The sequence below is a fragment of the Podarcis gaigeae genome, assembly GCF_964106915.1.
Source record: "Podarcis gaigeae genome assembly, chromosome: 3".
Taxonomy (NCBI): Eukaryota; Metazoa; Chordata; class Lepidosauria; order Squamata; family Lacertidae; genus Podarcis; species Podarcis gaigeae.
This window is the reverse complement of record NC_139680.1, coordinates 72,803,936-72,827,265: the sequence shown is the minus strand read 5'-3', so window position 1 is coordinate 72,827,265 and position 23,330 is coordinate 72,803,936. Positions and strand designations below refer to the sequence as shown.

The 23,330-nt window shown below is 43.3% G+C and overlaps 1 protein-coding gene across 1 annotated transcript; it reads right to left on the bottom strand.

Annotated features, from left to right (window-relative positions):
- Nucleotides 1-647: 647 nt before the first annotated feature.
- LOC310841514 (sulfotransferase 6B1-like) lies at nucleotides 648-9,609 on the bottom strand. Its single transcript, XM_083732753.1, has 7 exons — nucleotides 9,316-9,609; nucleotides 8,675-8,808; nucleotides 8,121-8,210; nucleotides 6,727-6,853; nucleotides 3,598-3,692; nucleotides 1,971-2,127; nucleotides 648-962 (listed from the first exon to the last, which is right to left on the bottom strand). Exons 1-7 carry the CDS (start codon nucleotides 9,515-9,517, stop codon nucleotides 832-834), a joined length of 936 nt encoding a protein of 311 aa, XP_083588879.1. The 5' UTR covers nucleotides 9,518-9,609; the 3' UTR covers nucleotides 648-831.
- Nucleotides 9,610-23,330: the final 13,721 nt, after the last annotated feature.

Here is a 23,330-nt window from a genome sequence, read left to right as displayed (position 1 = left end):
CTTTAAGAAATATGGTTTATTTACACCTTCAGTCTGCATGGAGAGAGTCCAGATCTTACAGCATAGTCATTCCAAGAGGCAGTAGCATAAGCTGCCAGCACACTCCAAAGACGGATCTCAGCCCTTTCTTCCTCCTTCTTTCTCCCAGCAACCCTTGCTCAAAAACTCTCTCTCCTGTCCCCTCAAACACACCCCATCACCATGGTAACAACTCATTCCCCAGGCTAAAGGATTCTTTTTCTCAATGGTCCATCAACTAGGTTTGTTTGCGTAAGCCAGTCCAGGAATTCCTTTGCAGCTTGCATTCCCCTTTATTATCACAAATAACCAAAACCCTATCATTTATTAACTTCCAGGGTTTACCCTAAATCTATAACAATATGTTTCACAAAGTAACAAAAGACAGTTCACACATTACACTGAAAAAGGTACAGCCTCACATGTACAAATGTTTGTGTGAAAGAGTGCACACTTCTTGATTTGTATAGCTGAACTATTGTGTTGTTGTTGTTGTTGTTTAGTCGTTTAGTCGTGTCCGACTCTTCGTGACCCCATGGACCAGAGAACGCCAGGCACCTCTGTCCTCCACTGCCTTCCGCAGTTTGGTCAAACTCATGCTGGTAACCTCGAAAACACTATCCAACTATTGTGTACACAGGTACAAAGACTGGACACTGCTGAATGCAACTTGTAAATGCCTCTATACAAATAGATGGGAGTTGCACATCTCTACTAGATACAGACATAACATTTTGAGCTTTGGCACTCCCCTCATTATGCTCAGTTTAAACAAGTTTAGCTCTAGGATTGAGGGAGTCCTGGGTCAAGACTTCAAGCCTTGCAGTACACCCCATATTTTAACTTTCTTCCCAATTCTGTTCCACCCAAGCGTTCTTCAAATGTTGCATCCATTTTTTGGTTGTGCTCTTCACTGAAATGATTCTTCCAGTCACTAACACCACCTGAACAGAGTAGAATATAATTAATAATAATATCCTCAACAATACATTTTGATCAATTGACAACTTTTCCTGCAATTCCAGATTCAGGGTGCTCTAATGGCATTTTCCCCCTATCCACTGGTGTGTTATTGCTTTCAAAAACCAAATCTGCTCACTGGTGTCTCTTCCTCAAAGAAAGGGAAGAGAAGACTGGGCAATACTCTGAACTAAAGAGAAAATATCTTCTGAGAAAGCCCAGATGGGGCTAGACTAATTATCTAATCTGAGCCCTCATCTGCACCATACATTGAATGCAATATTAAACAAATAATTCTTGCAACTGTAGTTTGTTCAAGTTTATGAGAGTTGTTGGGAGACCCCTACTCCCCTCACAGAGCTTCAAATCCCAGAGTTTCCTGAAGAGAGGGGTTGAACGTTAAACCACTCTGAGACCTATAGCTCTGTGAGGTGAACAGGCTCTCCTAACAACTTCCAGTGCCCTTTACAAACCACAGCTCCCATAATTCTTTGGGGAAGCCAAATAATGGCTTAAATATGTGTTGCAGATGGAGCCTCAATAAATGACTACCACTTCTAATGTCACAATGAGGCCACCAAGCCATTCTGTTCCTTAGATCAGGAGATGTGCTCTTAGTGATGCTTCCAGAGGCCACACTTCCTTAGTTTCACATATGAAACTCATCAACCAACCTTTCATCACCAACTTGCCTTCAACATAAGGGGAATGTTGTGGTCCTCAAAATTCTTTTCCAGCTTGGATTTTAAGATGAGTCGAAGAACTCCTCCCTCTTTCCCACCCTCTTTCTTATCAGACTGCCACAGCAGTTCCAGTGTTGACAGGGAGAAAGGCCTCCTCTCCATGACCAATCTATTTCCCTCCTGCTCTGTCTTTGGCTGAAATGCAGCTATATCAACAATCCAGGCACCCAGAGCCCCTGGACATGCAATTATATGGTTGCAGCTATTTTTAAACTCTAGCAGAACATTAACATTGTCTTTGAAGTTTACCTTTGCGGAAAAGAATATCACCAAATGCGCCATGGGTTTTTCCAGCATTTTCCTTCATAGCTTTGAAACTGCTTCTGTCCACAACCCCTTGAATCTTGTCATCAGTTAGTTGCAAGTCAAAGAATTCGCTTATCCGTTTCACTCCCAAAGGTCTATTCTGAAGTAAGGAAAGTAAAATATGCAACGTTAAGTATTAATTGTTTCTGGAGGAATTGTCAAAAATGCAATCATTGTGGGATGTACAAGCATGGAGGGTACAGTTCTGCGGTTTCTTGGAAGGCTTTGCCAGGAACCATAGAATGTAAGAACTACCAAGGCACTTTGTGGAAGGAGGGACAGAAGGAAAGAAGGGCCAATAGCTCAACAGCAGAGAATCTGTCCCAAGTTCAATCCTGGGAATCACCAGGTAGGGCTGAGAAATGCTCCTTGGCTGAAACCCTGGAGAGGCACTGTCAGTCAGCATTTTTAGGGTGGGGTGACTGGTGTGGTCACACTGGGTGCCACGCTGCAGGGGGCACCACAACAATGGGGTAGAATGATTGGATTAAAAAAGTGCTGCAGAATGAAGAGTGAGAAGCGGGGTCACCAAAGTTTGGTATCACGCAGGGCGCCGCTGGAATTTGAGAGCCCAAAGTCTGCCACTGAACAATTATCCGACACAGTATAAGGCAGCTTGCTGTGGTTCTAAGGCCTATACTATTCATTCAATCACATATCACTCAAAGATTATAATTACTGTACTTTATGCAAGATACTTCTCTATAAAGAAAGATGCATACATTTTGATGTAATACAAGTGTTTCGACTGGTTCATGTACAGTGGAACCTCGGGTTACATAAAAGGTAAGGTAAAGGTACCCCTGCCCGTACGGGCCAGTCTTGCCAGACTCTGGGGTTGGTGCGCCCATCTCACTCAAGAGGCCGGGGGCCAGCGCTGTCCGGAGACACTTCCGGGTCACGTGGCCAGCGTGACATCGCTGCTCTGGCCAGAGCCAGAGCCAGAGCCAGAGCCGCACACGGAAACGCCGTTTACCTTCCCGCTAGTAAGCGGTCTCTATTTATCTACTTGCACCCAGGGGTGCTTTCGAACTGCTAGGTTGGCAGGCGCTGGGACCGAACGACGGGAGCGCACCCCGCTGCAGGGATTCGAACCGTCGACCTTTCGATCGGCAAGCCCTAGGCGCTGAGGTTTTACCCACAGCGCCACCTGCGTCCCAAGAAAGATGCATACATTTTGATGTAATACAAGTGTTTTGACTGGTTCATGTACAGTGGAACCTCGGGTTACATACCATCCTCCTTATGAACGCTTCGGGTAACGAGCCTCGCTAACCCGGAAGTAGGTGCTCTTGGTAGCAAACTTTGCGCCAGGATGCGAGCGGAAGTGCCGTGGTGGTGGCACGGCAGCAGTGGGAGGCCCCATTAGTGAAAGCGTGCCTCATGTTAAGAACGGTTTCAGGTTAAGAATGGACCTCCGGAATGGATTAAGTTCGTAACCGGAGGTCCCACTGTATTCCAGTTGAGCCTACCATTAGGCATCGTTTTCTTGACTGGATTCTGCTGGCCAGGATTCAGCAGTGCCCTTTGCCAAAAGTGAATGGCATCCTCCACACAGCAAAGCACTTACCTCCTTCAGCTCCTCATACGTGATTGCCATGACATTTGCGTCGTCAGTGTGCTTATTCCATTCAAAAACAAAGTCAAAATAAGAGCCCCAGACCACTGCAAGGAAAGATAGAAATACAAGGCTGGTTAGTTGAGGATCAAAACATTCCTGTGAATTCTGAATATAATGAGGCTTTGCTAGTCAGGTGTAGATGTTGTATCATTCAAAGTAAAGGTATCCTTGACCATTAGGTCCAGTCGCAGATGACTCTGGCGTTGAGGCGCTCATCTCGCCCTATAGGCTGAGGGAGCTGGCGTTTGTCCGCAGATAGCTTCCAGGTCATGTGGCCAGCGTGACTAAGCCACTTCTGGTGAACCAGAGCAGCGCACGGAAACGCCATTTACCTTCCCGCCAGAGCACCTATTTATCTACTTGCACTTTGACGTGCTTTTGAACTGTTAGGTGGGCAGGAGCAGGGACCAAGCAACGGGAGCTCACCCCATCATGGAGATTCGAACCAACCTTCTGATCAGCAAGTCCAAGGCTCTGTGGTTTAGAACACAGCGTCACCTGCTATCATTAGGCACAGCAAATCAATCCCTTCTTCATAGCTCCATACACAGAGGAAAGTGACCCCTTTTGCCATCTGAGGTGAAAAGGGAATGTGTTGCCATGCAACCCTGCCCCTGCACCACCCTGGGAAGCCAAAAAGGCAATGCCCTCAACAGTGGCAGAAGAGACACTGGTTTCTGGTGAGCTCTTATGAAATCTCACTTGAAATCAGCTTCACTTCTCCAGAGGCACCGTGGTGAGTGGGGTACCTGCAGGCTGTCACCTCTTTGGCTCCTGTTTCACCCTGTCTCATGGTGGGGCGGGGTCAGCCCTGTCCTGTCCATACACCTTTTTTCTTCTATTTACCCCTGCCCAGAGACAGCATGCAATTTGAAACCATGGGCAAACTAGGTTTTCCCCTAGATGCTCCTTAATATATGTGGAGAATCTGGAGGCCTGGCATTTCCTAGCCAAGGGCCATGAGAGAGAGATGCCCTCTTACACTGGTATGGAAAAAGGAGCATCATTTAGATCAGCCTGTATATCTGGCCCTCAGTACCTTTCAAACACCACACTTTTCCACAGCCACATGCCTTTCTCCTCAAGCTATATACCCCTCTCTGGTCCTGCTTCACACCCTCCTTGAATGTCATTGTCTGACTGGAATATGTACACCAGCTCTGCCCACACATTATACTTGTCTGGATAGAGAACAAAGGGGTATGTTTGTATAGCGATCAGTTTACTGTACAAAGGTAGAATTTACCTTTCTCACTCTGGCCTCTGGTCTCTCCAAACACTGGCTTGTGACCCCTGTAAGGCTGACCTTGAGATAAAAAAGATTCCCAGCCTCTACTTTCTGAACTTCTGGAATTAAAGACAACGACTGGTGGCTGTAATGGGCATGGGGTCAAACGAAGTATGAATCCTATCCCTGTTTCTTTCCTTTAAAAAAATACTGTAACATAATGAGCATGACTAATAACCCGAAGGTGCAGTAGCAAAGTATTACATACCCTCCAACATTTCTCCGATGAAAATGGGGATGTACCATTCCATAATGATAATTTTACTATTTATACCCCACACATCTTACTGAGTAGCCCCAGCTGAGTAGCCCCAGCCACTCTGGGCGGCTTCCAACATATATAAAAACATAATAAAACATTAAACATTTTAAAAATCTTCCCTATACAGGATTCCCTTCAGATGGCTCGTGGGTCAGATAATTCCATACCCTTCAACATTTCTCCAATGAAAATAGGGACGTCCTAAAGTAAGATCGCAGGTGGCGCTGTGGGTTAAAGCCTCAGCGCCTAGGACTTGCCGATTGAAAGGTCGGCGGTTCGAATCCCTGCGGCGGGGTGCGCTCCCGCTGCTCGGTCCCAGCGCCTGCCAACCTAGCAGTTCGAAAGCACCTCTGGGTGCAAGTAGATAAATAGGGACTGCTTACCAGCGGGAAGGTAAAACGGCATTTCCGTGTGCGGCTCTGGCTCGCCAGAGCAGCGATGTCACGCTGGCCACGTGACCCGGAAGTGTCTCCGGACAGCGCTGGCCCCTGGCCTCTTAAGTGAGATGGGCGCACAACCCCAGAGTCTGTCAAGACTGGCCCGTACGGGCAGGGGTACCTTTACCTTTACCTTTTTTAAAGTAAAATAGGACATTCCGGGATAAAATCAGAAACCGGGACAGCTTCTCTAAATCAGAGATGTTCCTGGAAAATAGAGACACTTGGAGAGTCTGATATTGATAGAAAATGTTCCTTTTCAACCAGGCCTTTGGCTGATTAACATCTTATACCCCTTTTAAATGTGTCTGTGGGAAGTGGTGGTGGGGAGGGAGGTTTAGTATGTTTATTGGTTTGTGTATTTGTTCTTGTTTTTATCATGTATCTTGTGTTTTTATATTGTGTTTTTATGTTTTGAACTGCCCTGAAATCTACAGATGTTGGGTGATATACAAATTTAATAATAATAATAATCACCATATATAATAATCACCATATACAAAGCAAGCAAGTACACAGACAATAAGAGGAAGAAGTGGTAACACACTAATATGAATCAAGACATCCATATTCATATTTCCTGAGGGGGCATTGATGGTGAATAGTGGTCATCTAAGTTCAAAGCATAAGAAATAAAACCCAACCCAACGACGCAAAAGTGTTCTGGATTTTGTGGGCCAAATTTGGCCTCCCAAGTCTTTCTTTTTCACCTCTGAGACTATTTTAGTCAAGCCATGCCCTGTTGACTTAAGGACAGGTAAAGGTGAGGTTTAGCCAAAAGGGTCTTCGCATTTCCAAGTCCCACAACAACCGATTGTTACATCAGATGGCTGAGTAGGTGTCCCGCTCACTTGCCCAACCTGGTCCACAGGGTGTTGTGGGCCAGGTGTAGCAACCAGGTTGTGGTCCAGGTTGTGGACCAGAGTTGTCCCACCAGGTCAAAAAGCTCCCTTACCCCTAGACTAAATTGATCAAACTGTGATATTGATCCAAATTAATGCAGTCATTCTGATGGGCCTACAGTGCTTTTCTTTGCATAGTTATCTACAGATAAATCTCAATGCATTCAGTTGGGAAATGAGGGAACATACTTTGTCCATTCATAAAAGCTGTAAAGAAGTCATCCCAGGTATTGTAAGAGGGAAGAGGAGATAACCGATTGACAAAATGGTAAAACGAGGTGGCCACATCTTTTGGATTTCTAATGAGCAGCAGTATCTATAAATAAAAAACAATATTCATAATGTTTACAAAGCTGATTTTAACAAAACTGTTGTAATAAAAATATTATTTGCTTGCTTATTTGTTCACATATGCATGCTGCCCCATAACTCTCACAAGACATATTGTGGCTTACAATACATAATACGAAGGAGAAGGAGGAGACCTAATGTAAAAACAAAATAAATAAAGCCATAAATAAAAATCTACATGTACAGTGGTGCCCCGCAAGACAAACGCCTCGCAAGACGGAAAACCCACTAGACGAAAGGGTTTTCCGTTTTGGAGGCGCTTCGCTAAACGAATTTTCCCCCGCTTTTTTCCCCCCTTTCCTAAGCCGCTAAGCCGCTTATCAGCTGTTCCGCTGATAAAGCCGCTTAACAGCTGATCGCTAAAAGCCGCTAGACCGCTAATAGCGCTAATCCGCTAAGCTGTCAATGGGCTTGCTTCGCAAGATGAAAAAACCGCTAGACGAAGAGAATTGCGGAACGGATTCTTTTCGTCTTGCGAGGCACCACTGTATACAACAAAAGCAAACTTCATTCAAAATTAGAAATAAACACTTAAAAAACAAAGGCCCAGGTTACCTAAGTTATTAAATGAAGTCCTGGGTGAATGGAAAGGTCAAGAAGTTGGTGCCAAGTGAGGCTCCTTGCAAAGCAACAACAGCAGACCAAAACTGGCTGTCATAAGAACACCTCATGACATGCCATTGAAACTCTAAAATGGACAATGAGCAGCTAGAGAGCTTAGTAAATTTAGGGTTGTCATATTTCAAAAAGTGAATCTCCTGACAGAAAAATTTGCAAAATCACAAAGAAATTGGATGTTTCCCCCCCCCCCAGACGTTTTGCCAATTTCCATGCAGATTCTGCTTGCTGCTGCAGTGTTCCAGATATGTCCGTGAATTTCCTGATTTACTACATAAAAAATTCCTTCCAGTAGCACCTTAGAGGCCAACTAAGTTTGTTATTGGTATGAGCTTTCGTGTGCTGAAACTGTTCTTAACCTGAAGCACCACTTTAGCTAATGGGGCCTCCTGCCTCTGCCGCGCCGCCGGAGCCCGATTTCTGTTCTCATCCTGAAGCAGAGTTCTTAACCTGAAGCACTATTCCTGGGTTAGCCGAGTCTGTAACCTGAAGCGTATGTAACCTGAAGCGTATGTAACCTGAGGTACCACTGTATGGCAGACCAACACGGCTACCTACCTGTAACTGATTTACTAAATCAGTCCAAGTTCTCCACACCATGAAGACTCACTCACCTTGGCTTTTTTCTTGAAGACCGATGCAGGAAGATTTTGAGGAGTGAGGTGAGTAAATATGACTCTTCGAGAGGGTAAATCTGCCATTCTCTTTGGTAAATTGTATGGGGTAGAGAGACAGTAAATAAAGTTTAGCATTTCAAACAGAAAGTTAAACAGAGCTTTGAAAATCAACAACGAAGTGCAACCCTATATACTGTATATGCTTAGGAGTGAGCCCCATTGAGTTCAGAGGTGTGTACAGGATTGCTACCTAAAAGGTGCTGATAGAGAAGATGATCAAGAAAAATAATTTAAGGGCATTTGGAATAGCTTTTCTCAACAGCTGTGTGAAGAAAAGGTTTGAAAATGGTACAGAGTAGAGTTGCAAATGGTTCAGCATCTTTCTGGAATGAAAGAACATCTTTCTAGATTGATAGATAAAGTTCATACCCAGGTACAATGCCGTCTTTATCATGTTATATATACCATACAAGCTCTCACTAATAAAAGAGAATTCACTGGAATAAATCAGAGTCCCTTTCCACAGTCTTAGTAAACACATTTTTATCCACCTGGTACTTCTCTGGATCTCCAACTTCAAGATAAGGAAATTCTTCCAGTTCTTCATTATGCAGGTTACTTGTCTCTTCATTATTTGCAGATGTTAGTACTAAATCTGTTAGGATCTGACCAACCCAGTTTGTACCTGAAAAGTGGAGAGAGGGAATGTGACGTTTTTACCTCACAGCTACAATGATTAAACAGTTATCAGTGCTAATGTACCAGGGTACTTTTTCTTTTTATGAAACCAAGCAAGGACTTTAAAAACAAAAACCCCTGGTGGCATGGATGGATGTGCACTGCAGATGCAGTAGTGGATATTGTGGTTGTGATTTCCTATGATTATGATCTTTTTTTTCTTGTTGTTTTCTTGTTGTTGAAGATGAAGCTAAACCACCCCTTGCCAGCACTGCAGTCTAGTTGCCCCCTCCCTCATGGGTACTATTAATTGTTTCCTAATGACAAATCATTTTTCCTGATAGCTGTGACATATTTTGGCCCTGATATCTCTGACATATCAGGGACGGGTCCTTGGACATTTCATTTTAACAGTGTGAGCTATGCCCCCTCCCACCCCTACCAAACCACCGTTCAGAATTATTCTGAACATGACATACATGACATCTGTTTATAGCAAGCAAATGATATTTACCAGACTTGGGGTATCCTGCTAGGAAAACGTCATCACTCCTTGCTTCAAAGGACTCAAGAGCTTTGAAGGTCTCAAGGCTACAAACAGTACTTGGAAACAAAAGTCCCTTGTAAGAAAACACTAGCTCTTCGGGTGCCATCGTTTCAGCATCAGCCATTGCCTTATCTATTAAGGCAATAAACTTCTTCCTGTGTGTGGTCATTTTCTCCTCTTACTTGCCCACAAGTCACTGTGAGTGGAAAGCACTGTGGAGAGGCTGAAAGCCAAAGCCTCCTTCCTTTTAATAAGATCTGTGAGCAGAGAGAATCGGATGAAGAACCCTTGTTCTGTCACACAGCTGTATATAGGGATGTGGCTCTATACAAAGAACTTCCAGTCCGAGTAATTGAAAGTAATCTCATAAACATTGTGTTGGAATCGGCCCAAAAGGGGTTGGGGGGAACTGAAGAACTGAATACCGTTTTTTTAGCCAAAAGACCTATCTGATTTCAAAATGTCACACTTTCAAAAATAAGGTGCCATGGAATTACCCCCTGGTACACTTGCATAATACATAACCCGAAAACAACACAACTGCACTCTGAAGGGGTATGCCTGTAATTTCACATTTCAGACAGATGTTCTGTTATTCACAGACAGCATCACTGAGGGGAGAAAGAAGCATTTATGCCAGGAAAATAGAGAGGCATCATTCTTATGTGTAGGGCTTTGCATTTATCCTATATATTGGGCAGTCAAGGTTGGTCTTCAGGGAATAATATTTGTTCTTTCTAGCAGGAGTTTGTCTCAGGACTGCTACTGACTGTGGGTTATGTTTTGTGTGAACAACACCGACTAATCCTCTGTTTGAATTGTGTGATGGAGTTTGTGGTCAGATCCACAGGGTATCCCCACCCCTGAGGAGTTTGTCAGCTGCCCTGTAAGATGTTGTCCTCTTCTTAAAGATAACTGTTTGGAAACCTATTTTGAATCAAGAATTGAAGACTTCACATTATCTGATGCTCTTCTGCATGCTGTTTCTGATTCATTATGGGAGAGTTTTCTAACACAATTATAGCCATAGAAAACAAATAAGCAAAAGAGTGAATAATTTTGGCAGAAAAGAAGACATTTAATACATCCCAGGAACATTTGAGCCTTGTTACATCATTGTGGTATCAAATTATTTCCTGAGAACCATGAGAGGATGGTGTCATGTTTTGCCAAAGTTCTAGAAGCTGTGTGGAACAGAAATGTGATAGTTAATGGACCAGTATTTCAAAAACATCACAACTTAGGTTCATAATCAGCCCTCTTATGAAGTGATTTGGAGGCTGTGCACAATTTGAGCATGATAGGCTTTGTCCAAGAAAGTTCTTCCTTTGATTTTTAGTTCACTTGGCCCAGTGAGATGGCACCTGGCATAAATATTTTGTGCCCGCTCCCTGGGGTGGTTTATCAAAAGTGAAACAATAAGCTTCATGTAAGACATTTGCTGAAGAACAACTTTTAGGAGCAATTGATTGATCTAATGGATGACTTTACACCAACATGTGGTAAGAGATGGTTGGAACAAGAGCAAGAAAACTCTGCAGCATTGCCCTGCAGACACAATGAAACACGACCATTCAAATGTCCATTAAACAAAAGGGTGCCCTTGAGAAGCCTGCTATATGGAGTCATGTTTATGGAAACTGACAGAAATTGACAGATATATGGGAGAAGAAATCACCCTCATCTTAACATTTGTGATTATATGTAATGGAGCAAGTAATCTCTATGGTATTTGGTACACCTGTAATTGTGACATTGTCAAAGTCAAGGTAAAGCCAAAATGCCACACCTTTTGCAGTTGTTCATAATCACTTGCATTTTACCTTCATTTTGGGGGCCAGAGGTCAGACTTGTCTAACATGTCAGACTGGAACAGATGAACCAGAGCAGCCAAGATCAAACTGATTATGGGAGCTATCAGGAGGGCAGAAAGGAGGGCTCCAATAGGCCCCACTTGTGGCAAAGCAATTTTGTCCTCCAACCTGTTTTTATGTGAACATGCAAAACAACTCAGACATGTCAAAAAGAACTGCACTGAACTGAAAAAAACTATTGTTATAATAATAATAATAATAATAATAATAATAATAATAATAATAATATAATAATAATAATAATAATAATAATAATAATAATAATAATAATAATAATAAATTATTTGTACCCCGCCCATCTGGCTGGGTTTCCCCAGCCACTCTGGGCGGCTTCCATAGAAACCAAAAATACACTAAAATATCACAGATTAAAAACTTCCCTGAACAGGGCTGCCTTAAGATGTCTTCTGAATGTCAGGTAGTTATTTATCGCTTTGACATCTGATGGGAGGGCGTTCCACAGTGTGGGCGCCACTACCGAGAAGGCCCTCTGCCTGGTTCCCTGTAACTTGGCCTCTCGAAGTGAGGGAACCGCCAGAAGGTCCTCGGAGCTGGACCTCAGTGTCCGGGCAGAATGATGGGGGAGGAGACGCTCCTTCAGATATACTGGACCGAGGCCGTTTAGGGCTTTAAAGGTCAGCACCAACACTTTGAATTGTGCTCGGAAACCTACTGGGAGCCAATGTAGGTCTTTCAAGACCGGTGTTATATGGTCTCGGCGGCCGCTCCCAGTCACCAGTCTAGCTGCCGCATTCTGGATTAGTTGTAGTTTCCGGGTCACCTTCAAAGGTAGCCCCACGTAGAGCGCATTGCAGTAGTCCAAGCGGGAAATAACCAGAGCATGTACCACTCTGGCGAGACAGTCTGCAGGCAGATAGGGTCTCAGCCTACGTACCAGATGGAGCTGGTGAACAGCTGCCCTGGATACAGATTTGACCTGTGCCTCCATGGACAGCTGTGAGTCCAAAATGACTCCCAGGCTGCGCACCTGGTCCTTCAGGGGCACAGTTACCCCATTCAGGACCAGGGAATCCTCCACACCTGCCCACCTCCTGTCCCCCAAAAACAGTACTTCTGTCTTGTCAGGATTCAACCTCAATCTGTTAGCCGCCATCCATCCTCCAACCGCTTCCAGGCACTCACACAGGACCTTCACCGCCTTCACTGGTTCTGATTTAAAAGAGAGGTAGAGCTGGGTAAAAGGACGAGGGAATCATAAGAGTAATTGCAATAAATAATATAAAAATACTAATCAACTGTAAATAATTTTTCATATATATATTTCGAAATAATTTTTGCAACAAACTCTGTTTATACGAGATCTTGTTCGAAGCTGCCACCACCCAAACCCAGGTAGTGGCAGGATTCTGCTGCCTGAGGGACCTGCTTCAGTCCACCTCATAAGGGTGCCGGCCCTGCTTGCCCATAGTGTGGTAAGGGACAATGTTCTAATACGATTAACACTATAGAAATAAACAAAAGAGCAAAGCATTTCTGACACAAAAGCGGCATTTAAAGATCCCATCAACATTTGAGCCTTGTTACATCACCATGGTGTTTAATCCTTTGCTGAGAACTGTGAGAAGGTGGTGTCATGCTTATGAAACCGTTACATAACCCATGCGGAAAGGTGATATGTACAGCATGTGCTAAAACATAAAAGAGATGGGCATGGTGTTTGTTATTAACTCTTCTGCTTTTAACTTGCTTTTATTTTTTTATGATTTTACCATATGTTTTAATATTGTTATAAATCACTGTGATATATTTCTATGATACTGTGGTATATAATTTTTTTTTTATAAATGAAATAAATAAAATAAAATACTCAAAGCAAACATAAACCTTCTGGCCTGTTTTTAAAGGAGCACATTCTAGCTCCATCTTGACAGCAGTTTAAAGGCACAATCTTCTGCATGCTTATTCAGAATGCACTCCCACTTCATTAAATAGAGGGGAATTGTGCATAGGATCACAGCTAGGGATGTGCTGACAGGCAGAACATATGTAATAATGCAACGTTGAATGTGTTTGCTACAAAGTTTTTTTCCAATGAAGACCAATTTATTTGTTTTTTCATATATGCAGAGAGACCTTGGCCATTTTAAAAGCCCTCATCCAATGTCATTGTATCACACACTGTCTGTTGTTGAATCAGATTTCTCCTTGCAGATTTCTCCCACTTTATACTAACCATGGTTGCCATCCGAACCATGTCTACTTGGAAATAAGTCTCATTGAATTCAGTAGGGTTTCTTGCCAGGTAAGTGTGGCTAGGATTGCAGCCTAAATATGAACATCATGGGGAATGAAGTTATAGAAATTGCCGGTCACCCCACACTGAAAATAATCTCAAAGTGACAACAATGAGCACCATTGTCTGTCGCTCAGGTGTTGCCACCAACAGGACGGAAAGACCAAAAGCCTCCTCTTCAAAACAATGTTTATTTTTCCCACAATTTTGTTTGGCTTCTGTCAACACAGTGCGGGTTGTTTCACATTTTTAAGTAGCTTAAACAAAACTAGTGAGACTGGTTTCTAGACTTTAGACTTGCTGGGAATGGAGCTGCCTCACAAAAGGCAGATTGTCTTGGCAGATTGTCTTAGCAGACTTTCTACTTCCATATCTGTTGCATTTGGTAACATTGTAGTGAGTGTTCCTAAGCAGTTTGACAACACTTACGTCAGACATCAGATTCTGGCCACCATTCAGGATTAGGTCCAAGGTCACCTCCCTGCTTGTCAGTTCTATGGTTAAGAGCAGTGCTATTTTGCTAGGGAAATAAGGTGCTGGAGCTCACCATGAACTTTCCCCTTGTTCTCTTGGAATGGCAATAGCGTTCACCTGAGATGTGCCAGAGCTGAGCTCTGGTGAGCTTCAGCTGAAAAAAAGCCCTGGTTAAGAGTAACATACCGTATTTTTCGCTCTATAAGACACACTTTTCCCCTCCTAAAAAGTAAGGGGAAATGTGTGTGTGTGTTATAGAGCGAATGCAGGCTGCGCAGCTTTCGCTGAAGCCAGGAGAGCAAGAGGGATCGGTGCACACCAATCCCTCTTGCTCTCCTGGCTTCACTTTGATGGAGAGGCACTACGCAACTTCCCCTCTCTGTGCAGCGCCCCTTCAGCGAAGTGGAAGGAGAAATGGAGCCCCTTCCGTTTCTCCTCCCGCTTTGCTGGAGAGGCTCTGAGCAGAGAGGGAGAGAACATTTTTCTTCTTGTTCTCTTCCTCTAAAACTAGGTGTGTCTTATGGTCGGGTGCATCTTACAGAGCGAAAAATACGGTAATCCTCCCTGCCCATCTACCCATATGCTGCTCTGGGGATTCTCCTGACTCCCCAAACCAATTGGGTGGGGCACAGGGAGTGTGGGGCAGGCAGGAGAGGAGGAAACCCCCATTGCACAAGTGGAAGCCCTAGTGCAGGGTTTCGACTCACGGGGTTCATTGGGTGAATCCTGCCCGCCTTGTTTATTATGGTATCTAGGTCTTTGTGTCACGAGTTGAATGCACATTTTCTCCATCGACCTGAAGGCGGTTGAAACAACCCAACTTCCTTCATGAAATCTAACACCCTCAAGTTTCATCAACGAAAAGTAAAATTCAAGTGCAAGATTTTAATATTGGGTTCTGATAATACATATTAAGCCTGGTGTGTTGCATGGATTATTATCTGATCACGTCTTGAACCAACATAGTTAGCCTTCATTCTGCCAAGTAGTCCAGGGCACATATTTTCCTTCACGGTCAGATGTATAATCAGAGAACTCTTTGGATATGGCAAGTTTGCCAAAGACCCCTTTTTTCCTAAGCGATAGCATTAATGGACTCTAAGTGAAAGGCACATTATGGATCACATAAAAATTTGATGGCTCTCTATACATCAACAATGCCATGAATATTTAGACCAACTCTCTGCCCAAAATCCAGAAACAATATTGTTTGCTTTTACAAATTATTCATTTTAGGGGAAGGGGAGACATTTGAAATGAAAGTCTTAATGTAGGACATCCCAAGTTAGAACTTTGGGGAAACTTCCAAATGAAAACACACTGGTTTCAGAAATATCTTAACTATCCAGCCATATCTAATGTTCCCTGCTGAGTATGGTGAGGAAAGCCTCAACAGATTACAGTCATTCACTGACAGGGTCTATCCCAAGTCACAGTGCAGCTTTAGAGCTCAGAGGTCATCAACAGTCGGCATGATTTTTTCACTGCGTCAGCTGCAGGAGAAATACCAAGAGCAGAAGACTCTTGTAGATTACTTTCATAGACCTGACAAAGGCCTTTGACCTCGTCAGTCAAAAAGGACTCTTCAAACTGCTCAGCGAGATGGGACCTAAAGTGTAGTCTGTTATCGTACCACTGGGTGTCACTCTAAACCAAAGAAAGGTGCTCAGTTCTCATTTTGAATATGAGCACTGTCATCTGTCCAAAGGTAGATTAAAATGTCTAAAACAAGCGCCAGAGGGATGCTCAGAAGCCTGTGCATACATTCTTTGCCATTAGGATAGCCAACCACATTTTCAGGAGGCCAAAGTATTTTATACACAGAACCCCTGACTCCTGTGCCAATGTACGTTATAGATGGAGACTGCCAAAAAAAAAAAAAAAAAAAGGAAGACTAGAAGTCCCCTCATCACTTGACTTTTGGAGTTGATCTGAGCAGTAGAAAGAAATCAATTTATCTTATTCATGCAAACTTTTTAGGAATGAAGCCACTAGCAAAATGCAAAAAAAAATAAAAATTCTGGAAATGTATAACATTGATGTGTAACTTTTACAAACGTACACATGCAGGGGATCATTTTTAAAGCATGTTGGTTGAATGCCAGTTATATATAACACCAGGCTTTTATAATGGTAGAACTGCTCTGGGCTTAGAAACTGTCTTCAGGGCAAGGGGGGAGGAAAAAATGAAGGAACCTTGCCAGGACTGTTTATCTGCAGGTGTAATTAGCTGCTGTCATGCCGACTTCCTTGGCTCCCTTTAATTTGATTTGCATCTTCTTTTTGTTTCTGCCAGACCTTGAAGCATATAGAAAAATGTTTCATATTGAAAAATGTGGAACAGCAGCTTGCAGTTGATCTGGAACAGAGCTTGGCATAAGGAATGAAAAGTGTTGTCTCAGCTTTTTCTTTTTCTGATGTGCGGAACAAAATCCTGTGTGTCTTCTTTAAAAAAAAAAACAGAATCAGGTTGCCACAGTTAGTCTACAGCAGCTTGCAGTTGATCTGGAACAGAGCTTGGCATAAGGAATGAAAAGTGTTGTCTCAGCTTTTTCTTTTTCTGATGTGCGGAACAAAATCCTGTGTGTCTTCTTTAAAAAAAAAAACAGAATCAGGTTGCCACAGTTAGTCTAATATGACATTTTCCCTCCTGTTGTAGGACTCCTCCAGATTTACTGAGCATTCATTATGCAATTTTTTATGGCAAGGAGGGTCTACGACAGTCAGCATTTTCCTTGCACTGTGTTTATGTCTTGCTGCTAATCATTTATTCACCCCACACCTTTCAGTGTATTTCCCCATCTCTTTACAAACCACAAGAGATATGTATGGTGTCATTGTTTTTTAAAAGGATTTGTTGTGCCAAGGTAACAGAGAGTTTTAAAAAAAGTGAAGGACCCCTGACAGTTAAGTCCAGTGGTGAACGACTCTGGGGTTACAGCGCTCATCTCACTTTACTGGCCGAGGGAGCTGACAGTTTTTCTGGGTCATGTGGCCAGCATGACTAAACCGCTTCTGGCGAAACCTGAGCAGTGCACGGAAATGCCGTTTACCTTCCCGCAGGAGTGGTACCTATTTATCTACTTGCACTTTGATGTGCTTTCGAACTGCTAGGCGGGCAGGAGCTGGGACTGAGCAACAGGAGCTCACCCCATCGCAGGGATTAGAACCACCGACCTTCCGATCGGCAAGCCCTAGGCTCAGTGGTTTAGACCACAGCGCCACCGCGTCCCATTTTAACAGAGAGTTTTAATCCACTTTAATTGCACAAACCTACATTTCTGATATGTACCTGAATCTCTTCCACAAAATACTGATGTCTTGGTGGTGACTAGTGAAATGGTTTAATTTGTAGAATCAGCTGTGTTCTGAAGGTCCACTGTTGAAACCTCACTTCAGTCTCACCTGGCCATGGGACCATCTCAAGATTTTGTTATCCTTGCTGAAAAAGATTGGCCCATTGGGAGAAGTGCTAAAATAAATACTGAATCATATTTTGTTGTGTTTATAAAGATCATTACCTATGCCAATTAAATCAAAGTGTGATGTCTTAATGTGCCTTGACTATATATCACTGATATCACCTATGAATTCCAGCTTCCTTTTTTATTTAACTAGAGAAAGGAAACACAACCTTGTGCTTCTGGTTGCTTTAGAAGCACTATAATGCTTCTCTCTTTGATGACTGGAAGCTGGCCATCTTTAAAGTTACCTTGTAATCCAATCAAGTTTATTGTTATAATATTTTACTTTTTTAAGGAGAATGTCTGATGTGCCACAGCATGACTGAACTGGATTGGGCCTTCTGCCTGCTTATAATAAACCCTAAAGAGAGGATTATAAAGAATAAAGGTCATCAGATCCATTCTGCAATATCTGATTAGTCTCCTCCAGTCTGAGGTGGTTCCCCCCCCCCCAATTTTTCTGCAACATCTCCTATCATCTCTGGCCACTGGCCAGGTTGACTGAGGCTGATGGAAGTTGGAGGCCAACAACTTCAGGATGGCCACAGTTTCCCCACCGCTGTTCTGCATAAATGCTTGGTTTTGGTTCTTCTTGTCCAGCATTTGAAAGGGTATAAACATGAACCGTTGCATTTCATGATGATCAAAAGCTTTCTGGCTAGAAACAGAATGATCTCTAAATTAGAGAACAATAAGGGCAAGAATCAAAGTCTTGGCCAGCCCCTACCCCAGGGTAGCCAGTGTGATTGTTGGCATCCATTTGTCTTGGGAGACAGTGGAGGAATGCACCTTCTGGGGTGGAGTCAAACCATTGGAGAGTTACAACGCCTACTGTGGCTGCAGAGACCAATACTGGACAGACATGTTTCACTGCAGTAAGGGCAGATGAAGGTGTTTGGTTGTGCTACTGCAGATCCACCATGGCATTTCTTCTCTCTGCGCTCCTTCTGGCATTCATTCCTCCTCTGGTCACAGCTGCATGACCTGACTGTCTCTAGTCATCATCTGCAAGGGGTTCCCACATGGCAGGGTTAATGTTGCCAGTCTTCGTGTCATATTTGCAGACATTTTTGTAATGCAATACCCATCATCCCTGACCATTGGCTATGCTGGCCAGGGTTGATGAGACTTGTAGCTTAATAACATCTGGAGGTGTCAGTTTGCATTTCTTAGTGCAGAAAGTATTGATCTGTTGTTTGGAGATCTTGCCTATTCTAATTAATTCAAGAGGGTTCTGGAAGCTTCTCTGTGTGAAAGAAACAAGCAGGGGGTTCATGATACAGTGAACGCTTGGGTTGCGAACATGGTCTGTGCAGGAGGCACGTTCGCAACCTGCAGCATTCACAACCCGCAGTGCCGCTTCTGTGCACACGTGGGTTGCAATTCGGCATTTCTGTGCATGCGCAAAGAGCGATTTAGCACTTCTGCACATGCGCAAGCGCCGAAACCCAGAAGTAACCCCTTCCGGTACTTCCAGGTTCGACGCGGTACACAACCCGAAACCACGTAACCTGAAGTGTCTGTAACCCGAGGTACCACTGTATTTGGGTTATACCTTCAGAGAAGCTGAGTACAGATGGCTTAAACGGGTTCTGTTATCTTTTTCAGTCAAGGTCATGCTGACCATAAAAGTAGGCCCAGAAGGAGCCTGGGTTTCCCTTTCCCTTTCCCTTCTGGTGTGGTGTTCTGTACATAGTATGCTTAGTGTTAAGGTTTAGACTTATTATAAGTTATTGTAAGTTTAAGTTACGTCTGCTGCAACTAGATATCTTATGGACAGTGCCAATCCTGAATGTATTGGATTTGTAACCATTATGCTCATTTGCCTTCAGTAGCAGTAAAGCTCTGCTGGATGAAATACAATTGCCACAGGTCTATTTTTTGGGAAATCCTGCAACATGTTTAAATGTTTACTCTGCTAACTATACATTGGAATCTGCTCTGGATCAATACTGAGTGGAATTCCATGACAGGAGGGCACTATGTTCTCGGCTGCCTCAGCCCTATACAGTGGTACCTCTGGTTAAGAACTTAATTCGTTCTGGAGGTCCATTCTTAACCTGAAGCTGTTCTTAACCTGAGGTACCACTTTAGCTAATGGGGCCTCCTGCTGCTGCCACACAATTTCTGTTTTCATCCTGAAGCAAAGTTCTTAACCTGAGGTACTATTTCTGGGTTAGCGGAGTCTGTAACCTGAAGTATCTGTAACCTAAGGTACCACTGTACAGTATTGAGTAAGGTGGTTCGGGGGGGGGGGGGGAGAGAAGTATAACATCAGAAAAAGAAAGAAAGCAGTTCTGTTTCCACTACAATATGCAGATGGATAAGATATTCCTGGTTTCCAGCCAGGAAAGGCTTAAATACAAAATGTATATTATCAAGTCATCTGGGTAAACCCAGCATGTACAACTGTGGCTGAGAAAGAATTATGCAAGGTTTCCACAAGAATCTACTTGCTGACAAGAATTGCTCTGCACTTCAATTTGTTTTTGCAAAAGCTCCATTATGACAAGATCCTTCAGACATGCATATTTTTGCAAGTGTGTCCATGTCTGTTCTTAATCTTCACTGTTGATACTTAGTACAACAGCATCATTGTGTAAGAACTGAAATATCCATCTAAGCAGGTCCCACGTAAGTAGGGAGTAAGGCCAGCTGAAGGAAATGGACTTACTTCTGACTCAGAGTAAACATATTTAGGTTCAAGCTGATAGTTGGGGGGAGGGAGCCAAAAAAACAACCCAAGCTGATAGTTGGGCTAGAGAAACAGATAGTGAGATAGGCAGATAGATATTAAGCCCCTAAAACACTGACCTTGGAGCAGAGTAAATTTCCATGCTATCTTTTGGATGGATTAGCAGATAATAACAAAAAAATGGAATTCTGACATCTGTGGTGTTCATCTTTTACATTTCCTGTGAGAGTAAAATAGCTAAGGGAAAGGTGTGGTCATTTGCTTGGAAAGAGGAGGAAATATTTGCAGAGACATCCTCCTAGGGATGATGAAGATGAATTAATACCTGCTATGGGGGCAACAGGACAGAACTTCCTCTGACAAGTGGGTTGGCTACTCAGTTTTCAAGCTGTGTGTATCATTTGAGATTACAAATAGGCCATATTCCATGGTTCATGAATCATTTTTATTAATTTGTTCTTTTAGGGATTTATAACTTATTCTTCAATAGCATTCCTAAGGCAGCTTCACAAAAATTCAAAGCACAATAAAACAAATTTAAAACATACATTATATATATAGATCCAAAGGCTCTCTTGCAGTGGTCTGCGCATACACTGGGCCCATATCCTGCCCTTTGTGTCCCCTAAAAATGGCTGAGAAAGGTCAGGGAGCTTCTGGAGCAGCATTCAGTGCAGCACTAGGGCTGCAGCTGGAAGAGGAAAGTGTCTGTGTCCCGATATACATGCAGAAGGAGTGGGAGCAGGTGGCGCTGTGGTCTAAACCAATGAGTCTCTTGGGCTTGATGATCAAAAGTTTGGCGGTTTGAATCCGTGCGATGGGGTGAGCTCCCATTGCTGTGCCCCAGCTCCTGCCAACCTAGTCGTTCGAAAGCACACCAGTCCAAGTAGATAAATAGGTACCACTGCAATGGGAAAGTAAACAGCATTTCCATGTGCTCTGGTACTTGTTATGGTGTCACATTGAGCCAGAAGAGGTTTAGTCATGCTGGCCACATGACCCAGAAAGCTGTCTGCGGACAAACACCAGCTCCCTGGGCCTGAAGCGAGATGAGCACTGCAACCCCATAGTCAAGTTTGACTTTACTTAACCGTCCACGGGTTCTTTACTTACTTCCATGTGCAGAAGTGCAGAAGTGCTTTGTGTTATTTGCACAAACCTCTTTGGATCCCAGCAGTGACCCTCTTCAGATGTTACTTGTGCAAAGAGGTGAAAGCATGGGCAAAAGTGGAAGCAGGGTGATGAGCTTATCCCTGCTCGACCAAACCATGCAGCTTGTTTTGCACCTGCTATTGCCATGTTAGGGCATAACCTTTGAAGCAAGGACCCTGCATTACATGGAAAGAATTCCCATGTAGTTTAGAACCTTGGCTGCTCAGGGTTCTATATTGCACATGGAGCCGTCACACATGGAGCCGTTCCACCCACATTCAGAATTTTAGCATGATTGGTGCAGAGAGAACCACATGATATTGGGGCTGTGGCTAAATGTGCATCCCCATTGCCCCTTTCACCATACTTCGTCTTCTTCCCTTAACACCTGAAAAGGGCTTACTTTTTTTAAAAAAAGGGAAAGGGAAATAGCACCCTTTTTTTGCACCAACAAGTTGTTTGAACATTTTGCAAGCTCCCAAGGGATTAGGTTCCTCCTCAGGCATAAATGTTCAAAGCAAACATTAAATAATTAGCTAAATGAATTAATATCTTATAATCTCACTTTAAACATTATCCCAGTGATGTGGGAAGTCATTTATCTATGGGCAAGTTCCTGTGTGGCTGGGAGAGGAGAACTTTTAAATGGCACACAGAGAACATGGGTCTTTTCCAGCAGTGCCTTTGTGAAAGACCCATTTGATCTGGCCCTGCCCATTGAGTTCAGTTATTTAACTGTTCTCCCAGCCACTGAGAAGCTGCTGATGGATGTGGCTCCCGCTCAGATGGTGAATTCTTTTAATGTAATTATAAAAAGTGTGCCATAATCTCCAGATGACAGCACACGTCAGACAGTAAGCAAAACAACCAAGTCAATAGTGCAGATGATGTTCAAATTAACATGTAATGGTACTTTACAAAAAGCTGTTGATAGACTTTATTTCCTTCAGACGGCTTCCCTCCTGCCTTCTAAGCACCTTTATGCAAAAATGATTTACAATTCCTCTGTCTGTCAGTAATCAGGGCTTCTCATCTGCAAAGTAAAATGCCTTCATCTTTAATCTGATTGAGATGATGCCACAATTGAGGTGAGGAAATCCAAAGTCATTAACCTAAGGCACTCAACATGCTTCACCTTCTGTTTAATTTGTGTTTTGTTTTGCCACATATCCTGGGGGCAAAAAGGATGAAATCAAGGAAATGGGCATTAAAGAATCATAGAATTGTAGAGTTGGAAGGTATCCCAAAGGTCATCTATTCCAACCCTCTGCAATGCAGGAATCTCAACTAAATCATACATGACATGTGGCCATCCAACCTCTGCTTAAAAACCACCAAGGAAGGAAAGTCCACCACCTCCCAAGGGAGTCCGTTCCACTGTCCAACAGTTCTTACCATCAGAAGGTTCTTTCTGATGTTTAGTCAGAATCTCCTTGCTTGTGACGTTTCTCCAGAGCAGGAGAAAACAAGCTTGCTCCATCATCCAGGTGACAGCTCTTTAGACATTTGAAGATGGCCACCATATCTCCTTCAAGACTTCTCTTCCCCTCAACTCCCTCAAACATTCCTCATATTTCAATGTCTAAAAGCACTGATTCATCTAAACCAGCCTTTCTCAACCTGTGGGTCCCCAGATGTTGTTGGACTACAACTCCCATCACCCCTAGCTAGCAAGGCCAGAGCTCAAAGATGATGGGAGTTATAATCCTACAACATCTGGGGACCCACAGGTTGAAAACCGCTGAAACAACTAATAAAATCTTTAATAAATTTTTAAAAGAAAAAAAGAAAAGAAAACCGCTGAAACATTGCAAGCCACTCAAATTGCTTTGCAACCATTGTAATGGAGTCTGTATGGGGCAGCCATTGGAAATGGTCCAGAAATTTCCATTAGCTCAAAATTTCTCCACTCAACTGTGTTTTGGCAGGCTGGCTGGAGCATATTTCTCCAGTCCTATTTAATCTTTACTGGTCAGCCATTCATTTCCAGGATCAATCCAAGGTACTGGTTTTTACCTTTAAAGCTCTAACCAGTTTGGAACTTTAATGGGGACCCTTTGTCTATATAC

Excerpts from the sequence above, each read along its gene's own strand:
- LOC310841514 (XM_083732753.1), bottom strand. The coding sequence starts at position 9,517 with ATGACCACACACAGGAAGAAGTTTATTGCCTTAATAGATAAGGCAATG. Across the intron at positions 8,809-9,315 it reads AGCAGGATACCCCAAGTCTG|GTACAAACTGGGTTGGTCAG; the intron begins GTAAATATCATT and ends TCCACTTTTCAG. Across the intron at positions 963-1,970 it reads TGATATTCTTTTCCGCAAAG|GTGGTGTTAGTGACTGGAAG; the intron begins GTAAACTTCAAA and ends TACTCTGTTCAG.